This window comes from Calypte anna, chromosome 1 (assembly GCF_003957555.1).
Source record: "Calypte anna isolate BGI_N300 chromosome 1, bCalAnn1_v1.p, whole genome shotgun sequence".
Taxonomy (NCBI): domain Eukaryota; kingdom Metazoa; phylum Chordata; class Aves; order Apodiformes; family Trochilidae; genus Calypte; species Calypte anna.
Window position 1 is genome coordinate 138132667 of NC_044244.1, and position 14048 is coordinate 138146714.

Sequence of the window (14048 nt, forward strand, 5' to 3'; positions counted from 1 at the left end):
AGAGGAGCCATGTTTTACTTTTTGAGAATTAAATAAGTATTGTCTTGGCAGTGTATATACCTGGGCCTTTCCTCTGAGTGGTGTAAGTGTGAGAATGGCAAACTTATGCTTCAGCTAAAATTAGAATTATCCCCATGATTGAACAGAGAGGTCCTCTATTAGAATTATCCCCATGACTGAACAGATAGGTACTCTAAAACTACTCCCTGCGAATTTGTTTCAAGTCCTAATTGTTGGCCTCTGCAATTTCAGATGTGTAGCTGAAATAACACCAGCTGTTAGCTTCTTTCTTAGCCTGGAAAGAGATCATGTGATTATACAGTTAGTTTCCAACAAAAAATGTGCTTGCAGGAGCTGTGGCTGTGACATGACCACAACAATGTGCTTGTGTCTCTGAGAAGAATGACATTTACTAGTATTTTAATGATGGAGTACTTCGAAAGCTTCATGTGCAGCTTCCCAGCAGTGCAAGACTGTTAAATCAGTTGATAGTTTTTAACGTACATAATAGTTGCAGAATTATGAAGACATACTGTCTCTAACTGAAGTACAGTGAAGCGACATGATGGAAGGTGGAAGCTGCTGTCGTTACCATGGGTTGGATAAACTGGTGTAGAATTAACAGTTGAAATTTCCTGCTGTGAAATAGGACTGTGAAATGCTTCTGGAACCATAGATAAATCTGTTTTTACCCTTTTAAAATTTCAGGTAAACTCTTATATCCAAACAATTTATTTTTTTAGGATTTAACTTTAACCTTTTTAAATCTAATCCAATGGCCTTTTGGACAAGCACATCTCCCTTGCAACCTGATAGTAAAGGTATTTATGTACTGCACTGAATGTGATAGAAACACTTTAGCAGGCATGGACAGTAACCCAACTATGGCAAAGCAAATGGCTCGGTAATCTTTATAATTAACATGCATGCTGAAGAAGGGTACTTAAAATTGTGTGTCTGATTACTGCATTTGTTCTATTGAAGAATGTTAACATGAGCTATCACAATGGATGGCCCTATTTAAGCTTTGGGCTTCTATTTGCCTTATTTTCTGAGGGTATCTACCTTACAGTTGTCTGTCACAGTTTTAATGAACATGAACACTGTGTCTCTCAAATTCCCTTTTTTAAGAAATTAAACTCTCCTGTTACTTTTAGAGAATGCGTCTCATAGTACTTGAGGTCTTCCACTCAGCAAAATGTATTTCAAGAGCTCAAGACAGATTATCCAGGAAAACACTTGAATGTATTTAGCCTCCATTGGAAATGTTTAAATCTGTTTCAATACATCAGGTATTTTTTAAATATGTCAACTATTGCACTTTTAAAAAGTGCACAGAAATGAGCTCATGTGTGTATACTTGATGTATACTTTGAAGTCTACCTTATCTTGTTAGAAAACTTTTTCTGAGTAATTTATTAACAGTCTGAACCCATAACCAAAGCTGTTTCAGCTGTAATAAAACTAAGCTGTTAGTTTGATAATCATTGTAAGATATAAGTAATATTGCTTCTTGCAAGTATGCTTGCTATAAGCATACTCACAATTCAACAGTTTTAATTTTAAAAAGCAAATTTTAATTTTTGTCTGCACAAGTCTTCAAATGTCAGTGTCTTACACTGATTAAAAATGGAAAAAAAAATTCCCAAAACTGTATTTCTAGAGAAGCTATTCTTATTTAAACAGTGAATTCCTGTTCTGTATACATGATCTAAAATCAACCATTCTGTTTGTAAGCATCCTGTACATGGATTTTATTAACAATTCAGGTTTTTTTCACCATTCAGTGATGTCCATAAAGCAAAGTCATTAAACATGCTGTGCTAGTGCAGACATGAAAGAACTTTAGCTACCTCAAATTGTGGATCTTGTTTTTGTATTGGGAGATGTGTGAGAGGGTGGGTGTGTGTGGTAAAAAAAGCCAACAACAAAATTAATGCTTTTCTCATACTTCAGACTGCTCTTCACTCCTACTTTCTTGATAATTAGGATATGATTATATGCTTAGTGATTTATTTACAGCTGATAATTGCTTTTAGTGTAGCTTTTAGATGGCTTTGTTTTGAGCTCTTAACTTAATAGCAACTGACTTTGAGAAGTCCTTTCTAAATTAGGTGTTCAAGACTACCCCATACAAATATAATCTGAGGCTCTCTAACGGGCAATGGGTTTTGGGGAGCTGCTTCTGAATTGTGCTAGGGTGACCAAAAGTAATGTAACCTTAAAGTAGTTCTGCACCTTCATGCAAAAGTATTAAAAGTCAGATCATTAGCTTTTTCTAAGTGCTTTACAAGACTGAATCCAAGCTATGTCAGTTGCATGTTACTGTGTCACTTACACGCACTGAGGTTTAAACTGGTGCTTTTCTGTTATATCCAGAAGATACTCACTGCTACATGCATGAGAAAAAATACCAGTATTGCTACTAGTTAGATAATGAGTCCTACCTGGTGTTAGTGTTATTTGAAATAAGAGCAAAAATGTAATACACCAGTGAAAAGAACTGTTGTGCTGTTGTTCGTCATGGTGTTTCTGCCATAAACTAACAATGTTTTCTGCGGATTTGTCTGCTTCAATAGAAAGTTCTGTTATCACAAAATCAAGTCTTTTAAGAATATGTTGTATGTGTGCATGGCTCTTTGTTTTCATGGTTGCCTGTGAGATATATTTAAGCTGTTTGCAGCATTTTTGAATAAGAAGTTAGTTTTCCTGTGGGGAGGGTGAGTAGGAAATGAATTAACTGAGTCAGTGAATGTCTTGCTCAGCCTTAATATTCTGAGGGTAATTTTAATCTTTGTTGTCGAACCCTTTTGTCACTCTGAGTTGATGTTTGGAAAATGAGACTCTCAATCCAGTGTTTGATAGATCAGTTTAATGGAGAACCTTACCTATGGATTAATCTGAAGTGGCTTTTTAATGTATTTCTCTTATTCAGCTAGTTTGCACAAAAGCTACTGAAAGAGACTGCATGATAGTTCTTTGGGAGTGCTGTCTGTCAAATATAATTGACTAAAGCTTCTGTTGCCAGGCTCTTCTAGCTAGCTTTATAGTGCTCAGATAAAGAGGGTTCAAACCTTTACCCTCTACTTCACTGATTTGGGAAGATTTTGTTGTTGTTGTTGAAGATACACTTTGAAAATTTTCTCATCCCAAAGAAAGCTATTTACTGCAGCCTTTAATGGCTGTAAGACTGAACACTCCACGATTAAACTTCTGTGTTGAACTTAAAATTCTCTGTTGAGGAATTTACCCTACATTTACTTTATACACGCTCAGAGAAACTATTAAGTTCCTTACAAAACAGTAAGCAAAAAGGATTGCTTTTCAAGACTCTGTGTTGGTAATGAGTTTGAACTAGGCTCTGGTATATCAAGACCTGAAATGGTTAATTTGTAATCAAAGAAAAAGTAAATTAGGGCAAAGGTTGGAGAGGGAGCACCTCAAAATAAGACTTAAATCCATCACAGAATTCTGCGATTCTGTGATTGATTTCTTAAATGTGAACTAATACTTTGGATTTATCTTGCTCTCCTGTCCTTTATATTACTCAATATACAGGGCGATACTAGTAGGAAAGTACTTCTAAAAAGCACATTTATTGTAGGGTCTCGGTTGTGTCAGGGGATCTAGGAGTAGGTCTGTAAACATTACACTTTTGTCCTTGTCTCCTTTTGCTGCAATAATGCATATCAAGTTGCATGAGCAGGAAAGCTCATGTTCTTCAGGACTGTGTAGTAGCCTGGTTCATGGTAGAGGCTTCAGGTTCCCAGAGGTTACATTGTGCCACAACCTTAGCAAATATTCTCTAATGAAAAGAGCTGTGAGCTTTTGAGAGCACCCTTCAAATTGTGCTGACTAGCTTAACTCAAACCTAGAGAATGCTAACAAATAAGCTGACTTACTGAAGCAGTCAAATTATCTTAGACCTGATGCATGGATATTGATGTGCTTATGGGGTTATTCTCATAAATAGTTAACAAATTTGTTTCTCACACCTTTATCCCCAAACTCCTCCTCTCAAACCAACACCAAACTCAACCCAAATAAACAAAATCCCAACCAAACAATGCATGATTTTAAAATTGGTATATACTCCCTTTTTGCTTCCTTTCTCTCATAGTAAACACAAATCGTTGTTTCCAAATGTCTGTTCTTACAGCCATAGGTTTTTCTGCAGTTTGCTCTAGGCTGTACTTTCAGCTTTAACCTTTGATTAATGCCCTGTTTTTTCCAAAACAAGTGGAATGAACAACTCAAATTTGAAGGAGGAGAAAAGTTGTGTAATAAAATTTATAGTGATATTTGTCCTTGCTGGAGAAGCTGGTTAAATAGGTTGAAAGCATTATTTGTTGATCAGCAGTATGGAACTCAAAATCACTTTTATAACAATGAAACTTTCAACAACAGCTATTTTGGTAAAATTGAGATGAGCTAATATAAAGCTTCAGTTTTCCATAGGTAATCTGAAATAAGTTCTATTCAGCTGTTTAATACTTTCTAGAACTTAAAGCAGTTTGAAGCAATTTGACAGGACATCTTTCTGTAAACAGCTTCACTTTTTGTTTTCAGGCCTGAAGTTTCTCTACTTCTATCTAACACCTATATCCCTGTAGTTGTATTTTGTTTGATGTGAGACCTTAGTTAAATAATCCTTGTAACAATATACAAGCCTTGTAACAGTCTTGTTTCTGATACTTGTCTTTTAAAGCCAAATGTACAGGATGTAGCTGGACACATAGGTTAGAATTTAAGTTTTGACAGGATGGTCCTAGCATCTTATAACTTTGATTTTTTTTTTTTTTTCCTGGTGCTCAATAAAAAAGTACATAAGCTCTAAATATATTTCTAACTGCCTTAGAATTAATCTAGCTCTGTACTAATGGCAGTGTCAGGTTAATGTTATTCCCTGTTCTGAAATTATTCCATTTTAATGGTTTGTTCCATTTCTGTAAAAAGCTGAGAAAACAGCCTCAGAAGATGATCTTCCCTCTTCTAAGGACACGGCTTCATCCGATGAAGTTATAATAGTTTATGAGTTAACACCTACTCCTGAACAAAGAGCTCTTGCTGGCTTTCTCAAGCTACCTTCAACATTCTTCTGCTACAAGAATAAGCCTGGATATGTGAGTGACGAGGATGATGGTAAGGAGTGCCAAAGTTTATCTTTGTGTTGCCTTTTTCAGGGGGAAAAAGTGTGTAATACACTGCACTATTGTGGCCCTGCCTTGAGTGCTACGTGCAGTTTGGGGCATCTCTATGAGGAGGACATCAGATTACTAGAGAGGTTCCAAAGGAGGGTGACCAAGATGGTGAAAGGCCTCAAGGGACAGACTTAGGAGGAACAGCTGAGGTTGCTTGATTTTTTTTTTTTAAGCTTGGAGAAGAGAAGGCTGAGAGATGACCTCACTGCAGTCTACAGCTTCCTCAAGGGGGGAAGTGGAAGAGGAGGTGCTGATCTGTTTATTGCTGGTGACCAAAGGAAATGGAATGAAGCTGTCAGGGGAAGTGGAGATTGAGTATTTAGGAAGTGGTCAATCACTGGAGCAGGCTTCCCAGGGCCAAGGGAATCAAGGGGTCATGGCACCAAGCCTGTCAGAGTTCAAGGACCATCTGGGTGATGCTTTTAGTCATATGGTTTAGTGTTAGGTAGTCCTGTAAAGAGTGGGGAGTTGGATTTAATTATATGGATGGATCCCTTCCAACTGGAGATATTCTGTGATTGTGTGGGTACTATAAAAACCATTAGACACTTGAATAGTTTTGTTTTGACTGTTGGGAAATAGTTTTGTCACTTCGTTATGGCCAAAGATGTATACTCAGGTCTTCCAGACAGAGTAGTACTGTGAACGCCCTACTATGACTAAAGGAAATTTGTGTTGGTGTCTTATGGGTGTTGATACTTTTGTTACCAATGCCTTCAGTTAGGTAAGACTAAGTAATACGGTGTTTTTGAGCCTCATTGAAGCAAGAAGCTTACTTCAGTGACTTTTTTTAGAGATAAATACAAGGCAGTCTCTCATAAATGCTCCTGTTCCCTAAATGCTGGGCTTTTGGCGTATTTTTCTTCTAAAGCAAATTCCTAACACTAAAAATGGAAATACTTTGTCAGATCTTACTGCATGCAATTAAATTACTTTTCATCTCTTCAGCAGCAAATATGCTGAGTGGAGTTCTGAAGCACTGTATTAAAAAGAATGGGAGTAGACAAGCCCTCACAAATACCTGAGCTTGCTAGTATGACATAAAAAATCTTCAGCCGCCTTTCCTAATTCCGTTTAGTGCTACTCTTAATAAAATCACTCAGTAAGAAATGTGTTTTCTGAAAACAAAACCTGTGTCACACATCTAGGCTGAGAAAAGTGTCAATAGGATACTGAAGCATTTGTATGTAAAATAGAAAGTGAAAGCTTACTTGCTTACCTGTGGAACTCTTAAGCAAAAATGATGCATGATTTGCTCAATTTGTGAATCAGGAGCAGACTTCTCTGTACTACTAAAATGACTGAATTTACACTTGTTTCCTGTGTTTAAGATGAAGACTATGAAACAGCTGTTAGGAAACTTAATGGAAAACTGTATCCCAGCAGCTCAGAAGAGAAAAAGAAATTGCAAGATACTGTAAAAGGTATGTCTTAAAATACAGTGCTTAAAATTTCTTGCATACTGAAACAAAGCTCTAAATCTGAAGAACATGTTTGCACTGTGATAAACTTTTTGATACTATTTTATACTATTATAGTGTGTATATGTATTTTATAATAATATACTATTGGCTATTATTATTTTATAAAGTAAGTGCCAAAAATTACTTGGGTATTTTGCTGCCTTCCCAACTATTTTTCACTATTTTTTTATGCTTCCCAGTAGGCATTACAGGAAAAAGTGAATTCAACAATGAAAGAGAATGTGTTACTGCTTTGGAAAAGAAACCAACTCCAGAGGACACGGCTAAAGCAGAAACTCTGCAAGTCCCTTCTACATCTGCCCATGGTGTCAGCAGTGACACTGAGGATGACAGTCAAGAACACTCTCAGACAGAAGTTGAAACTGAAGAAATAAAAGTAAGAACTAAACTTCTTGTAATTAAGCTTGTACAATTATTTTATATAAATGCATGAGACTTAACATAATTTTCATCATGTATTAAATAAAATAACCAGTGGTGAAAAACTATTTGGCACTTGGGGCTGTTCCTCAAGTTCTGCCAACACTGATTCATAAGCTTAAATATTAAGCTCTTTGGGAGGAGAAGCTATTCTCAAGTATAAACTGCTTTGGCCAGTAAAATAACTTCTAATCGATAAATAAGGACTGATTTTGGAAAGTCATTTCCTAGTTTTGGAAAGTAATAGTGTATTTTTTGAAAGCATGCTACTTCAAAGATACTTCGGTTTCTTATCGAGTTAATGGCCAGTGTGTGTTACGTATAATGAAAAAAGTAAGCTTACGAAACCAGATTTTCTTGGTCTTCTTTTGCTTTTCTGAAATGACTCTTCTTAGTCTTCCAAGGAGATGTTTTAAATGCCAGGCTCTTTGAGATTGTTTGCTTACTACTCTTCTGTTAGTCTCAGGAGAATACGGTTACAAGCTCAGCTGACTTAACCTGTATCAGTGAGGAGGAAGTATCTACTCCATCAGCTGGTGAGGTGACAGAGTTTGTCCAGTCAGCTACCAACAGTGAAGACCCAGATTCCACAACAGAAACTGTACATGCATCACAGACTTCATCAGGAGCTGAGGAGAAACCTGTAGACTTGTCAACTAAAAAAAGTGATTCTGACTGTTCAGAATCAACACAGGGTAAGGACAGGGGTATGTTCTGTTGGGCTGGGTTTTTTGGTAGGAACTTGCATATGCTTTTCTGTGGATTAGTTTATCTAATGTAGTTGCTGCCTTGGAGAGCAGAAGTACCAATACTGAATTAGAAGCATGTGTACCAATCTAGTGAAAATGTGACTGGGGATTAAGATAATCACAGAAAAGAAACTCTGGTGTGTTTAAATGGCACTACTACAGAGCAGTGCTCTGTTGTATAATTTATATATAATTTTTATTAGTTTATTGTTAAATACAGCATGAATACTTACTAGAGCTCTGGATATTCATACTAGTAGTGTGCTGAAACTATCTCAGTCTCAAATACTTCCTTTAAACCACAATAAATCACTGTAATTATGACAAGTGGCTTGCAAACTTTACATTTATTGGAAAGTAAAAATACCATAGAGACTTCTCCAGTTTATTCTTATGACTGTGTAACATTAAACACAATTCCTTTAAGAAAGAGAAAAACCTTTGACTTTCCCTTCTTATTCGATAGACAACAGAATCATCTCATTTGGTTTCGGCAATGCTGCGGGCTTGTCATTTGCAGATCTGGCTTCCAAAAACTCTGGAGACTTTGCTTTTGGCTCAAAAGGTGAGTTAAACTCTGAGACACTCAGCTAGTTCTGCCTAATGCAATGCATCATTTGTGTACCAGATTTATATTGATCAATCAGGTTAACAAGTTTTTTTACAAGTTTTTGTCTAGAAGGGGGGCGGGGGGGGAAAAGTACACCAAACTTAAAATTTAAATCTCTTAATTGTAGATAAAAACTTCAAATGGGCAAATACAGGAGCAGCTGTGTTTGGAGAGACAGCCCGAAAAGCAGAAGAAGATGAAGGTGGTAGTGATGATGAGGTGGTACATAGTGATGATATCCACTTTGAGCCAATTGTGTCCTTACCAGAGGTAAGGGGACTTCTGCTGATATAAATCAGCATTAAGATAATTATGTTTACTAACACAACAAGTTTTCAAAAACTGCTTTGCTTAAATAATTTTGCTTTCTGTGTTGTGTGCTTTGTTATAAATTTCTTGCACTGCTGATGGAGTTACTCCTGTCTTTTTAAATCCTAGTACAGCTTAGCACTGGGGAACTGTCTGGTCCATCAGTTAAAATCTTTCAGAGATTATTTCTTTATATCTTGACTGAATGTTTATCACTATGCAAATTTATACATAAAACTAGTAAGAGCTAAAATTCATTAGCACAACAGGAAACCACTGGAGGGAACTGTGTAACTTAGTGCTAATACAACTCAGATGTAGCTTTGGAGTCATGACTTGTAGATTCAGATCTGCAGAAGTCATGCCAACTTGATGTTTTTATACTAAGCAACAGAGATGTAGTACAATAAACCTCACCTGAAGGCTAAGGAAACTGTTAGCTTGAAAGTAGATTTTTAAAGAAAAAAAAAAACAAAACCACAAACCACAACCACCCCAAGTAACAGATCACCCCAAAGCAAAACCAACCCATCAAAAACCCTATACAGCACGGCAGAGTAGTATTGCATAATTAACTAATCTCTAACAGTGGAGTTTGTCGAGAACTTAAATTACTTAAAGGCTAGATGTTTTACTCATTTTGGTATATGATGAGTATGGTGTTTGAGAAGGGAACATACTTAATTTTCCATTGGTAATAATTCAGTCATCATAAGTATGTAATACTAGCTAATATTGTTGGTGACAGCAGCTCTCTGGGAAATCACAGGTACTTCACTGTCCTGTTTTCTAGGTGGAGGTAAAATCTGGAGAAGAAGATGAAGAAATTCTTTTCAAAGAGAGGGCAAAACTTTACAGATGGGACAGAGAAGCCACTCAGTGGAAGGAGCGTGGTGTTGGAGAGATAAAGATTCTCTTCCATACACAGAAGAAGTGCTATAGAGTCCTAATGAGAAGGGACCAAGTTCTTAAAGTTTGTGCAAACCATGTCATCACCAAAGAAATGAACTTGGTGCCATCAGATACATCAAGCAATGCTTTAATTTGGACAGCCACAGATTATGCTGGTGAGTTTCTTGGGTGTTTTATTGCTGTGGGGTTTTTTTCTAGATGGTACGTACTGTCTGTGGCTTTGTTTTCCCTGGAGATAATGCAAGATGAAAACTATTTCTGACTATACTGAATAGAACTAAAGAAACCTGTTCTTGGGTTTACTTTCAGATGGTGAAGTCAAAGTAGAACAACTTGCAGTCAGATTTAAAAGCCAAGAAATGGCTAATTCTTTCAAGAGGAGGTTTGAAGAATGCCAGCAGAACTTGTCAGAACTACAGAAAGGACACTTATCTCTGGCAGCAGGACTGTCAAAGGACACCAACCCTGTTGTGTATTTTGAAGTTTCTGCTGATGACGAACCTTTAGGACACATAACCATGGAGTTGTTTTCAAATATTGTCCCTCGAACTGCTGAAAATTTCAGGGCCCTGTGTACAGGAGAGAAAGGATTTGGATTCAAGAACTCCAGGTTCCACAGAATAGTCACTGACTTTGTGTGTCAGGTAAGCACAGTGGGAAGATTTTTCAACTAACAATGGTGCTTCAAAATAATAGCACCTTCTTGTTGGTGGCATGAATCCAGCATGGAAGATGCTCTCATCTGCTCTTTCCCTACAAGAAGTGATGCAAGCAGAACATGCTGCCCTAAGCCATAATTCTTTTTACCTGTGTCTGCCAGATGCTTTAGTGTTTACTAGTGCTGCCATGCTACTGCAGAATAACAATCTGGAGATCTCTGTCTCCTCTTACAATACCTGCTTCTGAACAAGAACACCAAGGAAAGTAAGGGTTCCCAAAACTACTGTTCAGCTTCTTCTCTACAGAGAGGAACTTTGTATACTCACCTGTTAAGAACACTTAGTTTCCAGGCTTCTCTTGCATTTTAAAGCACACTTTGCATTTCAGATAACATGCAAAAACTGGTATTCCAAATATTTTAGATACGTTTCTATCTAAAAGAAATCTGCTAGATCTCATTTATCATGCAGTGGCTTGTTCCTTAAGTTCTGGACTCTAATTTTTCACCAAGAGTATCAGCCTGCAGTGCATCTGAACCCCCATACAGACAGTGCTGGTTTTAAATCTCTGCATTCAGTAGCACTAGCAAGCTCTGTACAAATGCTGAAAGCTTAGGAGATTGATCACAGCTCAGGTAGACATTTCCTATTATTCTTATGAATAATTCAGTGTGAGCCTCAGTGACTTGTAACAGGCAGAATGAACCAACTTCTTTACACACTTCACTAATGCTGCTGCATGTTACTACCTCCCTGAAGACAGGGCATGACCTGCAAACTCAGAGGTCGAGAGTAATATATGAATGGCTTTTTGCCAGAATTTAAAAATTACCCAGTCACCTGTATCTGAAGTATGCCCTTTTTGTTAAAACTTTGTGCCTTTCTGATAAAAGGACCACAGCATTACTCACTTAGGGTTTAAGATTGTTTCAGGGTATTTCACATCCTGTGAAAGAACTTTCTTAAAACAGTTATTTACACTATGTGTATGCTGACAAAAAGTTATCTTTTATCACATGAAATTAATATATTTAAAGTTAGCTCTGCTTTGTCTGAACTTTCTCTGGGTAAGGTAAAGATTTTTAATGAGAATTAAGACTTTTCCTTCAAAAACATGAGAACCTATATTGTCACCTTTATGTGTCTAGCCAAATAAGGAACCAGAAGCTTACTGACTTGCAGAAGGACAAAAGACACCGCTTAGAAGCAGTAGCTGTGGCAGTAATGTGGCAAAACTGCTGCCTGCATAGAAGCAAGAAATTACTGATCATTGGTACCTTAACCTTTTTCAGGTGATCAGTTCTGTGCCTGCAGGGCCTAGGGAGAGGCCTTGCATGAGATCAGACATTGGTATGGGCTGCCCAGGGAAGTAGTGGATTCTCCATCCCTGGAGATATTTAAAAAGAGACTGGATGTGGCACTCAGTGCCATGGTCTGGGAACTGCAGCGGTAGTGGATCAAGGGTTGGACTTGATGATCTCGGAGGTCCCTTCCAACCCAGCCAATTCTATGAGATGATGCAAGTTTCAGCTCTCAGGGGCAGGAAGCAGGCCTAGAGGAGTGCTCACCATGTGAAACAGAAGAGAAAATGCTGTGTTTTGAATAAACAAGGGATAAACTTTCCACTACTGCTTCCATTACCACTAACAAATCACTAACTGAGAAGCCTTGCATCTAAGTAAATATGGTACTTGTTGAAAACTCAGTATTTCCAAAGCAAAGTCTTTACTGTTGAAAGGGAATATAATGATGCTGTTGGTTTATGTTTTGGAACTTTTAAGTTAATGCTGTACTTTTTTTGTTTGTTTGTTTTTAAGGGAGGTGATATAACTAACCATGATGGTACAGGTGGACGATCAATTTATGGCACAGCATTTGAAGATGAGAATTTTGAAGTGAAACACACTGGTCCTGGATTGTTGTCAATGGCAAATAAGGGCAGGGATACGAATAATTCTCAGTTCTTCATAACACTTAAAAAAGCAGAACACTTAGACTTCAAGCATGTTGTATTTGGGTTTGTCAAAGATGGAATGGATGTTGTGAAAAAGATTGAATCCTTTGGTTCTCCTAAAGGGCTAGTAAATGGAAGAATTGTCATTACAGACTGTGGGCAAATATAGAATTATTGCATTGAGTATACAGATGTTTAGCGGTATAAATCAGTATTTAGATGTTATTGACTAATTATTTCAACTTCTTAAAATGGACACTTCTGATGTATAAATGTAAAATTACACCTTATAGTTGGGTTTTTTATGTGTTCTAATTGATCTTTTGCATGTTAAATAAAGTTCAGACACTGGTATATTTCGGGTGTATTTGTGTTATCCTGACCTATTTGTATTGAATGTCAAATTTTAAGAATAAAATCTTAGTCTTGTTAAAATAAATGTCTTGTCTTCACTCTGGTTTGTTTAACAAGAAAGAAAACTTACCTAATTTGCTTCCTGCTCTTAAAAATCTGTTTTGAATATACATATTATAGGTGTTAATTGCTGGCCAGTAAACTGAAGGCCTTTGAAATTCAGTGTTGAGGTGCAGGATGAAAGTTGAGGTAGCAAGCAGGTAGATGCTGGCTTGTGCTGTCTGAAGTCTCTGAATAGCACTCAAGTGTGTGAAAGCTTGAGATTAATTCTTAAAATGTCTTGATTGCATTGTTGGTGAAGAAGTATTCCAGCTTTTTTGTGTGTGTGTACATAGAGTGTTTCTATGTGACTTGGTTTAGTGAACAAACTACACAATTCCCACTGGGATGCCTGGAGCATTCCCTGGTGCTTACTGCTAAGTTCTCAGTGTTTATTGGCTTCGTTTCCATTATCTGTAAAGACTTCAAGTCTTCTCTGCCAAATTGGTGATTTACTTGAGGCAACCTTAAAACTTTGTGATTAACTGTCCTCTTGATTAATTGTGATTAATTGTCCTCTTGCCTACTTATCCCAGGATGGCCTCACCTGGTGCTAACTGTGGTACTAATTGCATGGCTTTCTGACTGCAGTTTTAACTTCTATATTATATGGAGTACATCTTGCACAAAATAATCATATCAATCCAAATCTGAGTTAGTTTTCAAGATTCATATTTTAAAACTCTTTAGTAGTGAACATGCATGAATAAGAGACATTTTTTTAAAAATACTTCAGCTCAGAGCTGGTGTTATCGAGGTTTTTTTTCAAGGTAATGATTTTGGCATTATCATCAGTTAAGTTGGAAACAAGTTACTCAATCTCCTGAGCTAATGCCTCTTACACAGAAGCATAAAACTGTCAAAACAATATAAGTAACCCGGTAAGATTTTGCTTGTATGTGCATTAATACAGAATCATAGAATGGTTTGGGTGGGAAGAGGCCTTAAGAACCTTCAAGTTCCCACCCCACTGCCATGGTCAGGGACACCCCCTATTAGACCAGCTTCCTCACAGCCCCACCCCAGCGAGGGGACGGCCACAACCTGCCTGGTATTTGCCTGCCTGTTACAACTGTTTCATTTCACACCTTTGCAGTTCATCCTCTGACTCTGACTGACACTTCTCTCCCGGTGCCAGTCGGGGCTGTACCGCTCCCGTCCCGTCCCGCCAGCAGCGGCCCCTCTGGGGATCTCGCTCCCTGAGGGGCGGGAAGCTCCGCGCCTGCGCCCGCTGCCTCTCGCGCCTGCGCCCTGGGGCGGGCGGGTGCCGGCGGTTTGTTTGGAGCGGCGGCGCGAC

General features: G+C 37.8%; 1 protein-coding gene across 4 annotated transcripts in view; it reads left to right on the top strand.

Moving 5' to 3' along the window:
- Positions 1-12737, top strand: part of LOC103530800 (E3 SUMO-protein ligase RanBP2-like) — a 32273-nt gene extending 19536 nt beyond the window's left edge. Inside the window, exons 21-30 of one of the 4 annotated variants that reach the window (XM_030457611.1) lie at positions 744-821; positions 4957-5142; positions 6533-6625; positions 6865-7061; positions 7566-7800; positions 8321-8419; positions 8592-8734; positions 9567-9840; positions 9995-10329; positions 12162-12737. In XM_030457611.1, coding sequence (XP_030313471.1) covers positions 744-821; positions 4957-5142; positions 6533-6625; positions 6865-7061; positions 7566-7800; positions 8321-8419; positions 8592-8734; positions 9567-9840; positions 9995-10329; positions 12162-12467 — 1946 coding nt within the window. In that variant the 3' untranslated portion in view covers positions 12468-12737. The remainder of the gene's footprint in view (positions 1-743; positions 822-4956; positions 5143-6532; positions 6626-6864; positions 7062-7565; positions 7801-8320; positions 8420-8591; positions 8735-9566; positions 9841-9994; positions 10330-12161) is intronic. The other 3 variants (XM_030457616.1, XM_030457625.1, XM_030457633.1) reach the window with 3 other exon arrangements.
- Positions 12738-14048: the final 1311 nt, after the last annotated feature.